The sequence below is a fragment of the Orycteropus afer genome, unplaced genomic scaffold (genome assembly GCF_000298275.1).
Source record: "Orycteropus afer afer isolate SDZICR_OR568_19922 unplaced genomic scaffold, OryAfe1.0 scaffold00054, whole genome shotgun sequence".
Classification (NCBI taxonomy): Eukaryota; Metazoa; Chordata; class Mammalia; order Tubulidentata; family Orycteropodidae; genus Orycteropus; species Orycteropus afer.
In genome coordinates this window covers 12,826,171-12,842,951 of record NW_006921641.1, presented here as the reverse complement: position 1 = coordinate 12,842,951, position 16,781 = coordinate 12,826,171, and the positions used below count along the sequence as shown (strand labels likewise).

At 53.9% G+C, this 16,781-nt stretch overlaps 1 protein-coding gene across 1 annotated transcript; it reads left to right on the top strand.

The window, feature by feature from the left end:
- The first annotated feature begins 8,312 nt into the window (after nucleotides 1-8,312).
- Nucleotides 8,313-15,480, top strand: EMILIN1 (elastin microfibril interfacer 1). Its single transcript, XM_007938865.2, has 8 exons — nucleotides 8,313-8,482; nucleotides 9,445-9,570; nucleotides 10,071-10,291; nucleotides 11,421-13,352; nucleotides 13,736-13,852; nucleotides 14,433-14,450; nucleotides 14,605-14,742; nucleotides 15,143-15,480. The coding sequence occupies exons 1-8, from the start codon at nucleotides 8,313-8,315 to the stop codon at nucleotides 15,478-15,480; spliced, it is 3,060 nt and encodes a 1,019-aa protein (XP_007937056.1).
- The last annotated feature ends 1,301 nt before the right edge of the window (nucleotides 15,481-16,781 follow it).

The window sequence follows — 16,781 nt, the reverse complement described above, 5'->3', positions numbered from 1 at the left end:
TAATGCCTTGCTCAGGATATAGCGCCAAGATGGGAGAACATAGTGAGAAATATGCTAGTCCCTTCCCTCAGCTGCTGATTCCATATGACAACCATAACTCCGTGGAATGCCAGCCACACTGTCCGAGGCATCGCAGAACACCACCTTGACAGGACAAAGCAGGGACCTGTCACCCTCCCCTCCTTCCACACCACAAGATTTTGGGACCACAAAAAATATATCTATATTTTTATATTAGGGGAGTAGAAAAGAAAGCAGCCCCTATACTGGGCCCTATTCAGTGGCAGTTTCTTGTTCCATAGGGTTAAGGAAGACTTTGAGGAAATAAAAGTTGTTTGGAAAAATCCAGGTGTAGCTGCTTTGTATGTTGTGATGGGTAGAAGGGATGAAGTGAAGTGTGAAGGCCCCTCACACCCTCCATCTTGCCTCAGACTATGTCCTGGAATCCTAGAAAAGAGGGGGAGAGACCTGAGGTAAGGAAAATGCTGCAGATTTCTTCTGGAGAAATCCTTCAGGAACTGACTCCCATCCAGCCTATTCCCTTTTACATTTTTGACCCACACTTAAGGTTGGTTCCCTCCCACCCCTATCCCTTCTTTTCTGTGGCTGGGGTCTACACAGAAGCCAACCCCTACATCAATGCCTTTGTCCCAGAACATGGAAACAGAATTCTCTATCATTACACACTCTCACAGAAAATTCTGCCTAAAGACCTGAACAACCTTGGGAAAGAGGGCTATTTAAGTGGGCTATTTAAGCCCAAATCCTCATATCTGGATAACATCCTCACTGCTTCTTAGTACCCATACCCTCAATTTGTAACCATACCCTCTACTTGAGCATCTATCTACTGGGAACCATTAAGAAGATGGGGGCTTACGGGGCACTAGGAAACCCATCCCCATTCTAGCGTGAAGCAGTTCAAGGAAGTGGGGCCAAAGCACTGCAAAACACTCCCTTCTCTGTGCGGATAAAGAGCCCCAGTTCTGGGCGTATCCTGCTTGCCCCGACACTTTCTGATTTGAAGTTCCGAACCCTGCAGGCCCTGGCGCGGCCTCGTCACTCAACTCTCCTGGGGCTGGGCGCTACAGCCCTGGACCGTTACCTGGGGCAGAGAAAGCGCCACTCTCATTCTTGCTTCTTGGGATTGTTGACCGCCACGTAGTGATAGAGAACGACAAGCAAAAAGAGCGACACGCCCAACATGTTGGCGAAGATGGCGAGCTGCACGTCTGTGATCATCCTGCGGAGGAGAGGGGGCACTGAGTCTCAGGCCAGCATACTCCTTATCTTCTCTAGGACCCGTCCTCACCCACACCAACCAGCCACCCCGCCAGCTGACCCATTTGACAGCGCCTACGTGCCTCTCACCTGATTAGCTCCGACGCTCACTGCGCACAAATTCGAGGTAGTAGACTTGGGCCGGAACTCTACAGCGCCACCTCAGTCTCAAACCGGGTACTTCCGGTAGTGAGGCGCCGTCGGAACAGCCTCTCTAGCCCGGCCGTCTCCCCTGCTCCCTGCGGCTGGCTTGCAAGGGGCGGGGTCTCGGGCGGGGCTGGGATGGGACGTCCTGCACAGCTGGCGGCAGCTGGTGAGGCCCGGAACTCGATTTGCTTAGTTGTAGCTGCCTCCTCCAAGCCCGGGAGTGGACTCGGGCGAACGTGTGGTGGCAGGGCTGGCCGAGGGACTCAGCTTGATCCTTAGGCTCTGACCTCCCCTTTCCTGCTCCGGCCCCCCGCTGTGCTGCCCACCCCTCGCTTCCCGGCCCGGCCCAGCCAGGTGCTTCCTTTGGATCCAGCCCTCTGGGTCACCTCCCTGGGCAGGGCGGCGAGGACAGGAGTAGGAGGCAGTGCAGCTTTAGGACGGGGCTGGGGCTGCCGGTTGTTTCTCTCCCAGGCACCACATCGGACCAAGTTCACCGATATTGCCGGTGATCTGAGCAGTGCCTGCCTTACCCGGGCTTCCGCCCCCAACCCTGCCCTCGGAGGTGGGCGTCGGAAATAGGGCGGACTCTCCGGGAATCGGAACCCAAATGTGGGACTTTGGCCAAGTGGGAAATCACCCCCCGGATGTGAGGGAGGGGAAAGAGAGGAACGGCCGGCACGAGCAAGAGAGGACGAGGGTTCGAGGCAGAGTGGGTCACCAAAAACGAAAAAGAGAGGTGGCTGTGGGTAGAGGTCCGAGAGGCTCTGGCGAGGGCCTAGACACCCTGGGGTTCCACAAACCTCTACCCAGTCAGAACTCCCACCCTCCCTTTCTTGGTTTCCCTCAGCTTCACCATAAAAGGGAACGGCACCGAGCCAGGCTGGGGCCAGGGGCTGGGCTGTTTGCTCTGGAGCTGTCAGGGGTAATAGAAGCCAGTTGCTTTGTGGTGGGGGGTGGGGCAGGGCTCAGGGGAGCCTCAGCTTCTCTGAGCCAAAGAAAACGCTACAGAAGCTGCTATAGGGCTGGAACAGCTGGGCCAGGGGACCAATTTGCCCGCCTGTGTGCCGAGTGAGCTAGGGTACACAAACCCGGTGGACTCAGCTTCCTGGCCTGGGACCAGCAACTTTGTCCTCTGTGCTCCAGCCTGGGAGTTCCCAAGCTCAGTGTGCCTTTAGCAGTCTGTAGTTCCCCCTGGCTTCCCCCAACTCGCCCCCAGCCCCCACCCAGTATTTCCCAGAAGTTTCCTATTTAGAATCCCAAGCCCAACATCCCTCTACATAACATTAGTGAAACCCCAGGCATGTACTCCCTCACACTTCCCTCAGAGAGCAGTCTGTTCCCAGCTCTGTTCTGGGAGAATGTCTTAAAAGATTACACGTCATTATGTTTCATGTCTCCTGAAAATCTGTAGCACACTCAAATCCAACTAGACACCTAGGTCTGTTGTTGAATCAGAGCTAGATCCCCCTTTTGTTAGTAAGCTCTAATATCTAGGCTGACCATGGAAAGTGGCAGTTCTGGACTTCAGATGACATGTGGAAGTGACCAAGACTGACCTGAAATCAAGTGACCCAGGTGCAGAGGATCTTAGACTGTCAGAGCTTAAGGGGGCCTTTAAGATTATTTTATAAAGAAGGAAACTGGGACCCAAAAGGTAATTGATTTGACCAAAGTTCTACAACTGGTTTGAGACAGGACCAGATCCAGGTTTCACCTATTCCTTTCCTCTATTCTATGTTGTTGTTGTTGTTGTTTGCCGTTGAGTCAACCTCGACTCATAGCGACCCCTCCTTGGGTTTCCGAGGCAGTATCACTACGGAAGTAGGATTGCCCAACCTTCCTTCTGAGGAGTGGCTGGTGGGTTTGAACCGCCAGCCTTCTGGTGAGCAGTCAAGTGAATAGACAGCTCTATTCTATATCCCCTGTCAAATTGTGGACTCAACAAGTTATCCTTAGGATGAGGTTGGTGAGACTTGGAAGACCCTCAATGAGATGGTTTGACATAGTGGTTGCAACCATGGGCTAAAGCATAGCAAGGATTGTGAGGATGGTATAGGACCAGGCAGTGTTTCTTGCTGTTGTACATAGAGTCATTATGAGTTGGAACTGACGAGACATCATCTGACAACACAGGTTATCCTAGGGTCAGGGACAGAGGAAAAGGATTTGTTTTAGAACCAAAAATGTCTTTCACCTCCCAGGACTTCCTAGGCCTAGGTCAGCGAGTCTTTATCAGCCTTGAATGGATCATTTGGCCTTTTGCCTTGGAGAAACTGAAATTTTTAAATTATCGCTGAGTCTGAACTGGACTCAGTTAAGAACTAACAAAGCTTGAGTGAAAAGCATGTGGGAAGAGAGACAGGCAGAGCCTTATGCTGGGATCCAAAATGGGGTGGGAATAGGGAGACACTTGTGGAGCTGAGTCTCTGTGATTACAGTAACATTTCAAGAAGAGGCCATGAGACCAGGATTTAGTTTAAGAGTGAAAAAGCAACAAAATGTGGGAAAAGAGGGACTGCTCCTGAGTCCAGGAAGGTTTGTTCCTTATGTAATGTAACTGTGGGAAAGAGTTGGAAGGAAAAGAAAAATGTGTGCCTTTGGGGAAGAGGGGATTTTTGCTTGAGTCCCCACAACCTTGAATTCCCATCTGGGTTGGCATGACCCCAATGCCCAATTCATATTATCTTTCCCTTTTATTTCTTCCCAATATTCAGTTCTCTAACAGAGAGCATTAAACATAAAATGTTCCTTTTTGCTGGTGCCCCTGGCTGTCCTGGCCTTGGGAACATGAGCTCATTGCTCAGTCAATGGGGGTTAAGTGAATGAATTAGTTGCCTAGTATGTCTAGTTCCATTGGCACTAAACCTTTGGCAATCACCCATTTTGGAGAGGTTGTAAAATAGATCCTGTCCTAGGGCTCCAGAGACTTAGCCTTTTTTGGTCTCAGGAAGTCTCTTGACAATTGCTTTGGAAACTTTTGGCTGCTTGCCAACACCACCACCACCAACAGCATGACCAGCACTAGCACTGTATTCTTTCTAACCTTCACCTCCATTGCAACCTGATTGCCCATACCTCAGACCAGCAATGGGAATTGCCCTCCCCAGTGAACCCAGTGCCACTAATATATTTGATACCTTACAAACATTCATGTCAGCTCTTAGGTCTTGGCTTCTAATTATAAGACTAAATGAAATGCAACCTACTGAAATTGTATTTTAAAGCCAACATTTTTGACTTGACACACTTCAAATGTACAACAGATTTTCAAACTTCAGAGGCCTAGAGAGAGAATGGGTGACAACTGGGCAGTGACAAGATGACTGGGATGTCTTTACAGATTGCCAGAGGCTTTCTGAAAGGAGAAAAGAGGGAGAGGAGCAGGGAGAGAAAACCCATAGCAACAGTCAGGGCAATCTGGAGGAGGGGTGGGCTGACTTCAGGGCCACAGCCAAGGGCTAGAACTGAGGCAGAGATGGAGACAATGCTGCAACCTTTCAATGATAGCTCCTTTGAAATCAAGATCTCCTGGGATCATTTCCCTCAAGTCTCCCTGTGCTGATCCCCAGACCTCTAAGGGATAGCCACACATTTCTGTTTCTGTTCATTTCAGCCTTTGCTTTCACCATTCTATCTTTTCACCAACATTTCTCCCAGCCATCAGGTCACATTCTGGGTCATAGGACCTCAGACGCAGATCACTCAGTGGCATTGAAGGTCTGGTGGTATCCATTGTCATGACATCCAACTATGGCACCTACAAATGGTTCCCAGAATCAAGACCCACATTTCTAACCATCACCTAGATGGGTATTTCCACTGAGATGTATTCTTCATGTCTTAAACTCAATATGTCCAAACTAAAAAAAAAAAAAAAAAAATACTGCAGTGGAGTCTGATCCAACTCATAGCGGCTCCTTGGGTTTCCGAAGCAGTATCATATGGAAGTAGATTGCCCAACCTTCCTTCCATGGAATGGCTGGTGGGTTTGAACTGCAAGCCTTCTGGTTAGCAGTCAAATGCCTTATCTCTTATTTCCCAAAACCTGCATCTCTTCCAGACTTCCCTAACTGGCTTAAATCCTAGAATCCTCTCTGGTGTCTCTCTTCACCTGGTCCCTCATTACAGAGCAGTCACCAGGCAGTTACAGTCTTCCCATCCTTTCCATGATCACTGCCACCAGAGCCCAAGTCTGCATGACTTTGCAATGTACAATTTGCAAAGGACCTAAAACAACAAATAGCCCTTCCTCATATAACAAAACTGGTGCCCAATGGAGTAATGAGATTTGCCCAAATTTATAATGCTAGTTAAAGGACTAGCATCCTTGTGCCATGGCACTCTATTCATTGTTGTTTCTGAAAACTTTCTGTTCATACTTGTATTCCCCTATTTAAAAACACGTAACTTAAGCTCTTAACCAGGCATTTGAGCTTCACCCTAACTTGTCCACAATCTATCTCTCTGACTTTTTACTGACACCAATAAGAACTAACATTTATTGAGCATTTACTATATGCTGGGCACTGTTCTGAATGTTTTATACATATTAATTTACTTAATCCTCAAAAATATAGAGACCCACTACCTTCAAGTCAATTCTGACCCATAGTGACTCTATAACAGAACAGAACTGTCCCATAGAGTTTCCAAAGGAGTTCTGGTGGCATAGTGGATAAGGCATTTGACTGCTAACCAGAAGGTTGGCAGTTCAAACCCACCGGCTGCTCCACAGAAGAAAGATGAGGTGACCTACTTCTGTAAAGATTTACAGCCTCAGAAACCCAGTGGGGGTCACTATGAGTCAGAATTGACTCAATGACAGTGAGTTTTTTTTTTTTTTTAAATAGAGTTTCTGAGGCTGTACATCTTTATAGAAGCAGACTGCCTCATCTTTCTCCTGCAGAGAAGCTGATGGGTTCTAATCTCTGACCATTTGGTTAGCAACCTATTGATTTAACCACTGTGCCACCACGGCTCCTAAAAACCTAGAAGAGGGGTAGGGAGGATATTATTATCATCCCCATGTAACTGATGAGGAATCTCAGGCAGCCCATTCCCCGAATCTCAGATCTCTCCATACCCTCCACTCTGTTCTTCATTTTCTTTTTTCCAACACTGTTCAGGTCCCAACTGTTCTTCTCTGATTACCCCCAGTGTCCAGCTACCTTCCCTCTTATCCAGAACACTTTTCATTCATTTGGCCAGCCCCTTTGGCATTCAGTGTATCCTGCATTGTGTTAACTCTCTATTTTAGTGCTTGTGTCCCATTTCCCAAGATCCCAGTCACTCTTGAGTGGACAACTGAGTCCTACATGCCTTTGCTATCTGGGCATCTCTACAGTGCATATCGTGCCTGGCATACAGTGCTCTTTTCCTCCTTTCTGTCTAGAACTCCAGCTCCTCCCTCCAAAGCTTCCTGCCACACAGGTAGGTACTGGTCCAGGACACAGCACTGAGGACCAGGTAAAGGGAAACCAAGCTGATAGATGCAGGTATCTCACAAGGAACTTTGAGATCAGAGATCAGGCTGATGGTTGAACATGACCGAGTACTTGCTTCAGAGGCTATCAGACTTGAGTCCAGGTAGGGAGTGACTTCCTTTGGTGTTATACAGGTAGGTCCCAATTTAACCACCCCCCCATCCAGTTATGGCCTGACCTTCCTCACCAAGACCAGCATGGACCCATAGTCATTTGACCCTTGAAGAAGGAGATTTTCTTTTGCATATGTCCTCCCCACTGCTTGACCGAAGACTGCCCTCTCTCCCATTTCCAGATTCCTTTCTTCCTCTTCTGTATTCTCTGGATTTCATAGAGTTCTATCTTCCTTTTCCTTCCTAGCCCAGGGTCCTTCTCTCCTCTCCACCTTCTTTCTCCCAGGTCAATGACCTGGGTTTTTAGATTCTATTCCCAGCCCTACTAGAGACTTGCTATATTACCTTGGACAAGTCGCTTCCCTGCTGTGGTGTCAGTTTTCACATCTGTAAAAGCAGTCATCTGGACTAGATGATGAGTGATGTCCTACAAACATTCTCTCCTTAACAGTCTTCCCCTCCTCTTTTTCCCTCTGGGCTCCTCTTCCAGGTCCTCCCTCCCAGACCAGGCCTGCCCTAGCCCCAGGAGAGCTGTGGCTCTGGCTCCCGTTCCCTTTCTACATGACCAGTCCTAGGCCTCCTCCCCAGCTTTGGCCCTGGCTCCATGTGGCCCATCTGAGAGGCTGGCCCCAAGCCCGGCGGCAACTCTACATTTCTGTTTTTCCTTTTTTTTCCTTCTCTTTCCCGGAGTTAACAAGAAGCAGATGTGGCGCACGATGGTTGGAGAGGTGGGAGGGGAGGGGGGAGGCTGGACCGCCAGCCAGACAGGGGGAAGGGAGGGGAGTGAGCAAGGGAGGGAGGCAGGAGGCCAGGGCCCGCCTCACAGCCACCCCTTGCACCTCTGAACAGCCACAGGGGCAAAGCCCTGTCACCCCCAGGATCCGGCCACCAGGGGGGAAGAGGACAGGGAGATCAGAGAAGGGCCAGCTGGGGCGAAGGGGCAGAAGCCCAGGAAGCAGCATCTGAGAGAGGCAGGGACCAGGCACAGGAGGCCAGGGGCACAGAGAACAAACTCCCCTCAGAAGTGTGGAGAAGAGGAGAGCGGAAGGAACCGAGGGAGGGACAGAAGGGAGCCTGAGGAGGAAAGAGGAGGGGGAGAGGGGTCAGGCCAGGCAGCCAAGGAGGAGGCGTGTGGCTTGGGGGCTGCAGGCAGGAAGCCCGGGACAGGGGACGGGGACCAGCACCGGCGCTCTGTCCCGCCGAGCTGCGGCATCCCCTGGGGCTGGGCAGAGGCGCCAGCTGCCCGGCAAGGATGTGCCACTGAGAGTCACCAAGGAGCGCCTCCACCATGGCCCCCAGCGCCCTCTGGAGCTGCTACCTCTGCTGCCTGCTGACCGCCTCCGCAGGGGCAGCTAGCTATCCTTCTCGCGGCTACAGCCTCTACACAGGGGGCGGTGGGGCCCTTAGTCCCGGAGGGCCCCAAGCCCAGAGCGCCCAGCGGCCGGCAAGCAGACATAGGTAAGAGGGGGACCAGCCCCAGGCTGGAGGTGGGTCAGAAGGGCTGGTTGGAAGGTGGATGTGCTGGCCACCACCTTGGTTACCCTGCTGTGGGCTGTCCCCCCTGGTGCAGGGAAGCGGGGAGAAAGGAAAGCTTATCCATTAGATGGCTTCTCACATGTCCCCCTTCCCTGGGGGCCACTCCCAGGGCCCCCTGCACTGTTTGGTTCCCTGGTAACCTAAAGAGGATCAGCACCCACATCCCCACAACCCTAGGGGGACCCGCAGTTTGATGTTCCTAGGAAACCACCCTGAAGGGCATGGGCCAGGCCTTCCTGACAGCTGCTTGGTATGCATGAGCCCTGGATCCTTAAGCAGACATTTTGTCCCTTTCTAGGGCTTCCTTGGCCTCGTCCAGTAATCCATAATTGTGACACCACCCCGGCTCCTTAGCAGGACATAGATCTGAGGCCGACATGAATGGGGCAAGTGTGTGGAACTGCTCGCCCCAAGAAGGCAGGGATCATCAATGGCTTATTCTCTACTTAACCCTGAGCTGACCCATGGCCTGCTCCTTGTCTGCTCCCCTGAGGGACAGATGGACAGCAGCATCCAAGGGATCATCCCTGGGGACTTGGCTATCCAGCTCAAACAGGGCATGCCAAGCTGAGGATTGAGAAGGGGCCAGAAAGGGATACAAATGAGGATGTGAGTTCAGAGACCCTGCAGGCCCCCACAATCATGAGGACCATTTTCTCTGTGGTTGTGGTTTTCCATTCTGTGCCTCTTCCATCTTGAAAAGTCTTTATCTGCTCCTAGTGCACAGGAAAGCGTGGGGGAGCTGCCCCTGCCAAAGCCCTGGCTCTCACTGGTCCCCCAGGGCCCTTCATTTTTTTGACCTTTACTTAGCCTCTGATAACCCCTAGGGACTCCTCTGTGGCATGTGTCTCTGTCCTTGAGCCCACATGGGGTTGTGCCTACAGGAATTGGTGTGCCTATGTGGTGACCCGGACTGTGAGCTGTGTTCTTGAGGATGGAGTGGAGACCTTCGTCAAGCCCGACTACCAGCCATGTGGCTGGGGCCAGACCCAATGTCCCCGCAGCATCATGTGAGCTCCTGTGCTAGGGCATGGGCTGGGCCAGTGGACACTTGGTAGGGGCAGGTCGAGAGCCAGAAGGTGGATGGCCAACTCAGGGAATTTGTACAAAGCAGGTAGCAAGAAGCTAGACCAAGCAGCTGTGATCAGAGCCATTTTGAGGAGATACTGTGGCAACAGTTTGGCTGGTAGGATACTGAGGGCAAATTCATGTAGACCACCTTATCAGCCGCCAAATGCCTTCTTGGGGTTGGGAGACTGACTTCTTTGGGCTGGGTCATCCTCAAGAAGAGGTGCTCAAGGTTCTAGCACAGGGCAAAGGAGTAAGAGCAGGAATTTGGCCCTTGGTCAACAAGTGCACAGCTGTCAACTGACCAAGGCCACATGCTGGACACTAAGGGAGACCCAGCCTGAGGGGTAGGCTCACCAGCAGCTGCTTATCTCTTAGGACAGGGACCAGGGTCACTAATAGTACAGGGAGGAATAAAGAGGCCTCCTTCCACCTCTCTTAGGTATCGCAGCTTCCTCCGTCCTCGCTACCGTGTGGCCTACAAGACAGTGACAGATATGGAGTGGCGGTGCTGTCAGGGTTATGGAGGCGATGATTGTGGTGAGGGTCCTTCCCCAGCACTGGGTCCTGCACCTACCACACCACGCCCTCGACCTAGGCCTGCCCGCCCCAACCTTTCTGGCTCCAGTGCTGGCAGCCACCTCAGTGGGCTAGGGGGAGAAGGTGAGTATGAGAGCTGCTGTGGAGAAAAGTAGGACACCATCCTGGGTGGAAAATGTGGGGCCAGGCTGCTGAGGGAAAACTCCGGTTGCTCTAAGTCTGAGGGAAGTAAAGGAGAGAAGGAAACTAATGAGATCCATGAGAGTCAGTCTTTCTCTCTGTATGTGTGTTTGTGTGTGTGTGTGTGTGTGTGTGTGAGAGAGAGAGAGAAAGAGAGAGACAGACAGAGAGAGAGACAGGAGAGAAACTATGTGCTCACACACGCCCACTTGTGGTCAACATGCTTCCTCATTGGGAATAGCTGTGGGAGGAAACGGGGATTCCTCTGAGAAGCTTGGTCCATGGGGATAGACAACTGAGACTACAAGTCCTAGCATGCACTGCAACTGACTACAAGTCCCAGGTCCCTCTGGCTTTTGGAGACTTCAGGTCCCAGAATGCAGCAGTCTCTGTTGCTTGCTTTCCCTTGTGCACTTTCCAGGCACTCCGGATGTGCTGTGTTTCCCTGCCAGAGAGATAGCAATTAACTGTACTTATGGAAACAGACACCCTGGCTGACTCTCTGACCAACCCACTAGAGCCCCAGCAGGCTTGCCATGGAGCCTCTTGTTTGTCGCTGCAGTGTTGTGGGGAGTGCTGCCCAGTAATAGCCACGGTTATGGTGCCCTAAGTGCCTCCACTACATTCCCACTTCACTCCTCCTGACAGCCCCATAAAGGAGGACAATAGTGAATGTCACTCCTATTTTGCAGGTGAGGAAACAGTTTCCAAAAAGTTAAGAAGCACTGTGCACAGTGAAAGGACATGGCCTTGGTGGTCAGACAGGTGACCCGAGTTTGAAACTTGGTTCTGCTACTTATTAAACTTGTAACTCATGGCCCAGTTACCTAATTATCACCCAAGTGTTGTCTGGAGGCATTCAGTGAATAGAGTTTCCTTCCTTCTTTTCTCGCCCAAATCACCCAGCTAAGTTGTGGCAGAATCAGCCTAGGACCTCTGTCCTCTTGATGGAGCTGGGGTGAGCAGGGCCTAGTAGGTGACAAGATATAGAGTGATAGAGTGTCAGATACAGAAGTGAGCACTGAGCTCTGAGGTCCACTCCCTCTGCCTTACGCCTTCCCCTTTCTGCCAGGTCCTCGGGAGTCAGAGAAGGTGCAGCAGCTGGAGGAGCAGGTACAGAGCCTGACAAAGGAGCTTCAAGGCCTTCGGGGGGTCCTTCAGGGACTGAGTGGACGTCTGGCAGAAGATGTCCAGAAGGCTGTGGAGACAGCTTTTAATGGGAGGCAGCAACCAGCAGATGCAGCTGCTCGCCCTGGCGTGCATGAAACCCTCAACGAGATCCAACACCAGCTGCAGCTCCTAGACAACCGTGTCTCCACCCATGACCAGGAGCTGGGCCACCTCAACAACCATCATGGTGGTGGTGGTGGTGGTGGCGGCAGTGGTAGTACCCTGGACTCAGCCCTGACCCCTCCTGGCCACAGTGAGGAGCTGGTGCGGGAGCTTGAGCGTCGGCTGCAGGAATCCTGCTCTGTGTGCCTGACCGGGCTGGATGGCTTCCGCCAGCAGCAGCAGGAAGACCAGGAGCGCCTGCGCACACTAGAGAAGCTGCTGGCCTCAGTGGAGGAGCGACAGCGGCAGCTGACTGGGCAGGTCTTGGGACGCAGGCCCCCTCAGGAATGCTGTCCCCCAGAGCTGGGCCGACGACTGGCAGAGCTGGAGCGGAGGCTGGAGGTTGTGGCTAGCTCAGTGACAGTGCTGAGTGGCCGGCGGGGCACTGAACTAGGAGGAGCAGCTGGACAAGGGGGCCACCCTCCAGGCTATACTAGCTTAGCCTCTCGCCTTTCTCGCCTAGAGGACCGATTCAACACCACCCTGGGTTCCTTAGAGAACCAGGAAGGGTCCTGGCCTGGGGGTGCTGAGGGGCTGAGTCACTGGCTGCCTGCTGTCCAGGGCCAACTAGAGAAGCTGGAGGGGCTGCTGGCCAATGTGAGCGGGGATCTGGGTGGGCGGATGGATCTGCTGGAAGAACAGGTGGCAGGGGCTGTGCAGGCATGTGGGCAGCTCTGCTCTGGGGCCCCTGGGGAGCAGGACTCCCAGGTCAGTGAGATCCTCAGTGCCTTGGAGCGTAGGGTGCTGGACAGCGAGGGGCAGATGGGACTGGTGAGTTCAGGCCTGAACAAGTTGGAAGCAGCTGGGGAGGCCCGGCAGGCCACACTAGAGGGACTGCAAGGGGCCTTGGGCCAGCTCCAGGATCGCATGGGTGCCCAGGATGCGACAACTGCAGAGTTCACGCTGCAGCTAAATCTCACAGCTACACGGCTGGGCCAACTGGAGGGTCTGCTGCAGGCCCGCAGTGAGGAGGGCTGTGGGGCCTGTGGTGGTGTCCAAGAGGAACTGGGCCGCCTTCGGGATGGTGTGGAACGCTGCTCCTGCCCCCTGCTCCCCCCACGAGGCCCTGGGGCTGGCCCGGGAGTTGGAGGACCAAGCCGAGGGCCATTGGATGGCTTTAGTGTGTTTGGGGGCAGCTCAGGTTCAGCCCTGCAGGCTCTACAAGGAGAGCTCTCTGAGGTCATTCTTACCTTCAGCTCCCTCAATGAGTCATTGCATGAGCTCCAGACCACTGTGGAGGGCCAGGGTGCTGATCTGGCTGACCTGGGAGCCACCAAGGACCGAATCATCTCTGAGATTAACAGGCTGCAGCAGGAAGCCACAGAGCATGCTACGGAGAGTGAGGAGCGCTTCCGAGGCCTGGAGGAGGGACAGCAACAGGCTGGCCAGTGCCCTGGACTAGAGGGGAGGTTGGGCCGTCTTGAGGGAGTCTGTGAGCGGCTGGACACTGTGGCTGGAGGGCTGCAGGGCCTTCGAGAGGGCCTTTCTAGGCATGTAGCTGGGCTTTGGGCTGGGCTACGGGAAACCAACAGCACGAGCCAGACTCAGGCAGCCCTGCTGGAGAAACTACTTGGGGGGCAGGCAGGCCTAGGCAGGCGGCTCAGTGTCCTTAACAGCTCCCTGCTGCTCCTGGAGGATCGGCTACACCAGCTCAGCCTGATGGACCTCACTGGTGAGGGGGCACAAGAAGGCATGAGTGGGGGACCCCTTTCTCCTTCCCTTACCCCACAATAGTCTACCTTGATCTCATCTATTCCGTGCTCTGCCCAGTGTGCATTACAGTCCCAATCTCTGTGCCAGAGGGTAATTGTTTTTCCATAATTGATGATCCAAGGTCCCAGTTCCCTGTCCTCCCTCTGGCTGCTCATATGGGCTTGTGGGTGGAGGCGGGACGTTGCTCTGCCAGGTATACAGCATAGCCATTGAGGGGCCCCAGCTAAGCAACCTGCAAAGCCCCATCTATTTCATCCATCCCCTGTGCATAGAGCTACCATCTTCCTTCTGTGTTGGAAACTCTCTTTATGGCTCTCCTTCAATGCAGTTTTGTCACTATAGGGCCAGCAGGTGAGGCTGGGCCTCCAGGGCCTCCTGGGATGCAGGGACCTCCAGGTCCTGCTGGACCTCCAGGACCTCCAGGCAAGGATGGACAAGAGGGGCCTGCTGGGCCACCAGGTATGTGGGCTGAGACTCTCCTGGGCAGCCCCAGGCTTGATACTCCATCCTGAACCTGACAGAGAAGGGAGGAAAGGGGTGAGGAATTGGGGGTCCTATATGGCTGATAAGGAGCTCTGGTGGTACAGTGGTTAAGCGCTCTGCTGCTCTGCAGGAGAAAAATGTGGCAGTCCGTGTCCATAAAGATTTACAGCTTTGGAAACCCAATGTTGTACTGTGTCCTATAGGGTTGCTATGAGTTAGAATTGACTTAGTGGCAACTGGTATATGGCTGATAGTGGGAGGAAAGTGATTAGCAGCTGAGACAATCACTAATTGAATATGTTGGCCTCATTGCTGTATTGAAGACTGAAGCTGAGCCTGCAAGGGCTATGTAGGGTGTGAAAGGTGGGGAGGCAAGGGCTCATGGCCCAGCACTTTTACAGCATGGCTCTACCTATTGCTCCTTTTCTCAGTATCTCCATTCTTGCTTTGGAATCCTCATAGTTCTCAGCACAGCGGGAGGGACTCAGCAGAGGTTTGCTCAGTGGCTTAGTGAGAGCTGCCTTACTTCTCACTGCTTCTTTTCCTCTTTCCACAGGTCCCCAAGGTGAACAGGGTAAGTTTCTCTCATCGGATCCTGGAGAAGGTAGAACCTGAACAAGGGCCTGCAGGATGGAAGGCCTCAGGCAGCCTGTGGGTAGAGATCTGGGAGAAGGGCCTGGGAGGCTCTGCACAGAACATCCACCCTAACACCCACTGTCCCCACCCAGGTGTGGAAGGGGCACCAGCAATCTCTATGCCCCGGGTGGCTTTTTCAGCTGCCCTGAGTTTGCCCCGGTCCGAACCAGGCACAGTCCCTTTTGACAGAGTCCTGCTCAACGATGGGGGCTACTATGATCCAGAGACAGGTAAGCCTGGGAGGAGGCTGTGCAGTGACAGGTTATCATTCTTGCCTCTTCAGACAATGTATATGTCTTCATTCTGATTTGGGGAGACCCTCTACCCCTTCCTTCATTTATTCATTCTCACCTCACTTGGGTTGGAGGTGGAGAGGAAGAGTCTTCATTCAACAGGATCTTTACTGGGGGCCTACTCTTGCCAGGCACTGCTGGGATTCACTACTGAACAAAGCAGACCAAAAAAAAAAAAAAAAAAAAATCCTTGCCCTAGTGGAGCTTAAATTCTAGTGGAAAAAAAGCAAAAAGACCAAAAGGTTACCTCCCTAGTCAAGGAGTTGTGGGTGGGCTTCCCGAGGCCTCCCTGGCCCCGCCACCTGTCTCCTTTCCTGACTGCCATCCCTGTCCCCAGGTCTGTTCACGGCGCCACTGGCCGGACGCTACTTGCTGAGCGCGGTGCTAACTGGACATCGGCACGAAAAAGTGGAGGCCGTGCTGTCCCGCTCCAACCTGGGCGTGGCCCGCATCGACTCCGGCGGCTACGAGCCTGAGGGTTTGGAGAACAAGCCCGTGGCGGAGAGCCAGCCGAGCCCGGGCGCTCTGGGCGTCTTCAGCCTCATCCTGCCGCTGCAGGCAGGGGACACGGTCTGCATCGACCTGGTCATGGGGCAGCTGGCGCACTCGGAAGAGCCGCTCACCATGTTCAGTGGAGCCTTGCTTTACGGGGACCTGGAGCTCGAACAGGCGTAAACCGAGAGCCCAGGCTCACCGGCCTGAAGTGTCAGTCGGGCTGAAGAGCCCGCGGGAGAGGCGGCTCCAAGGTCGCCGCCTGGGATGGACGCCGTCTTGGACGCCTCCATCCTCTGGGGGGGCCGCCATCTCCGGACCCGCCGTGCTACAGGAGCCTAGAGCGGCTCCTGCCCTGCACGCCTGGGCGGGACTCCGGGGTCCCCTCCAGTCCCCACTCCAGGGCTCGGACTGCGCAGGAGCCGATTCTCCCACTCTTCGCTCCCTCAGCCGATCCTCTGGCGGAATTCATGGGTTCTAGGGCTCTCCTGAGGAGGCTCGGTTCCCACCGCCATACTAAACTATTCAGGAATAAAGATATATATTTTTTTTTTTCTAAAAAAAACCCCTACAAAACCCATTCTGCTCCAGTATGCGTTCACGGATAGACAGGAGTATATAGGAGATGGAGTGCCCGCAGAAAGCTGCCTATGGAGGGGAGCTCCGCGTTCTAACCTGGCTCGGCTCCTCTTGAGTTCCGAGGCGGCTTTGCCAGCACTGATTCTGAATGTGAGAGGTGATGCCGGGGTTAGAGCTCCAGCGGAACCGCCTTCGGGTCATGTTAGTTTCGCCGGCACCCGCCAGGAGGCGCCCAGAGCCCCGACCCAAGCGCCGCGCAAGGCGTGGTCACGTGGCCACCGCCGCTCCACCTACTGGCTCTTGCGGGTTCCGCGGCGGGGGCGGAACTTTGGGCTGGGATTGGCTGCCCTCGGGGGCGGGGCGGGGCACCAGGCACCGGGGAGCCGCGGCTTCGTCTGCGGGGGAAGGGTAGCCGCTTCGAGGCCCTCTCAAGCCGGTGGGTCTTGGGTCTGGAATCAGCCAGGAGTGCAGAAGAGGGCTGGGCAACTGGCGAGTTTTTTGATTGCACTTTGTCTTTGCATTAATGAGATTGCCTAGCCGAGCTTTAGACAGGTTTACATTAGTTCCGAGTCTGCGTGACAAGAGAGGAAACTAAGGCTGAGAAGTGGGAGGCGTATTCATCTGCAGGGCCAGGCAACCTGCTAAGGCTGGGAACCAAGATTTCGTAGTCTGCGCTCCGAGGCCACCTTTCGGTGGGAGTCGGGAGCAAGCCCCTTGCTGCGATCCCCCTGCACCCCACTGCTTTGCACCTCGCCCCGGCAGGAGGCTCCCTGGAGGAGGAGCTCCGGACGTGAAGGAGGAGCCAGGGCAGCCCTGGGAAGCAGGGACCAAATTCTCGGGTTTCGAGGTAGAGCCAGGGCGGAACCCCGTCAGCCAGTAGGGCAGAACGCTCCAGGAGCAGCCTC

Bases quoted from the DNA above. Each gene is read 5' to 3' on its own strand.
- EMILIN1 (XM_007938865.2), top strand. From the start codon at position 8,313: ATGGCCCCCAGCGCCCTCTGGAGCTGCTACCTCTGCTGCCTGCTGACC. The intron at 8,483-9,444 runs GTAAGAGGGGGA...TTGTGCCTACAG, and splicing joins CGGCCGGCAAGCAGACATAG to GAATTGGTGTGCCTATGTGG. The intron at 14,743-15,142 runs GTAAGCCTGGGA...CCCTGTCCCCAG, and splicing joins CTACTATGATCCAGAGACAG to GTCTGTTCACGGCGCCACTG.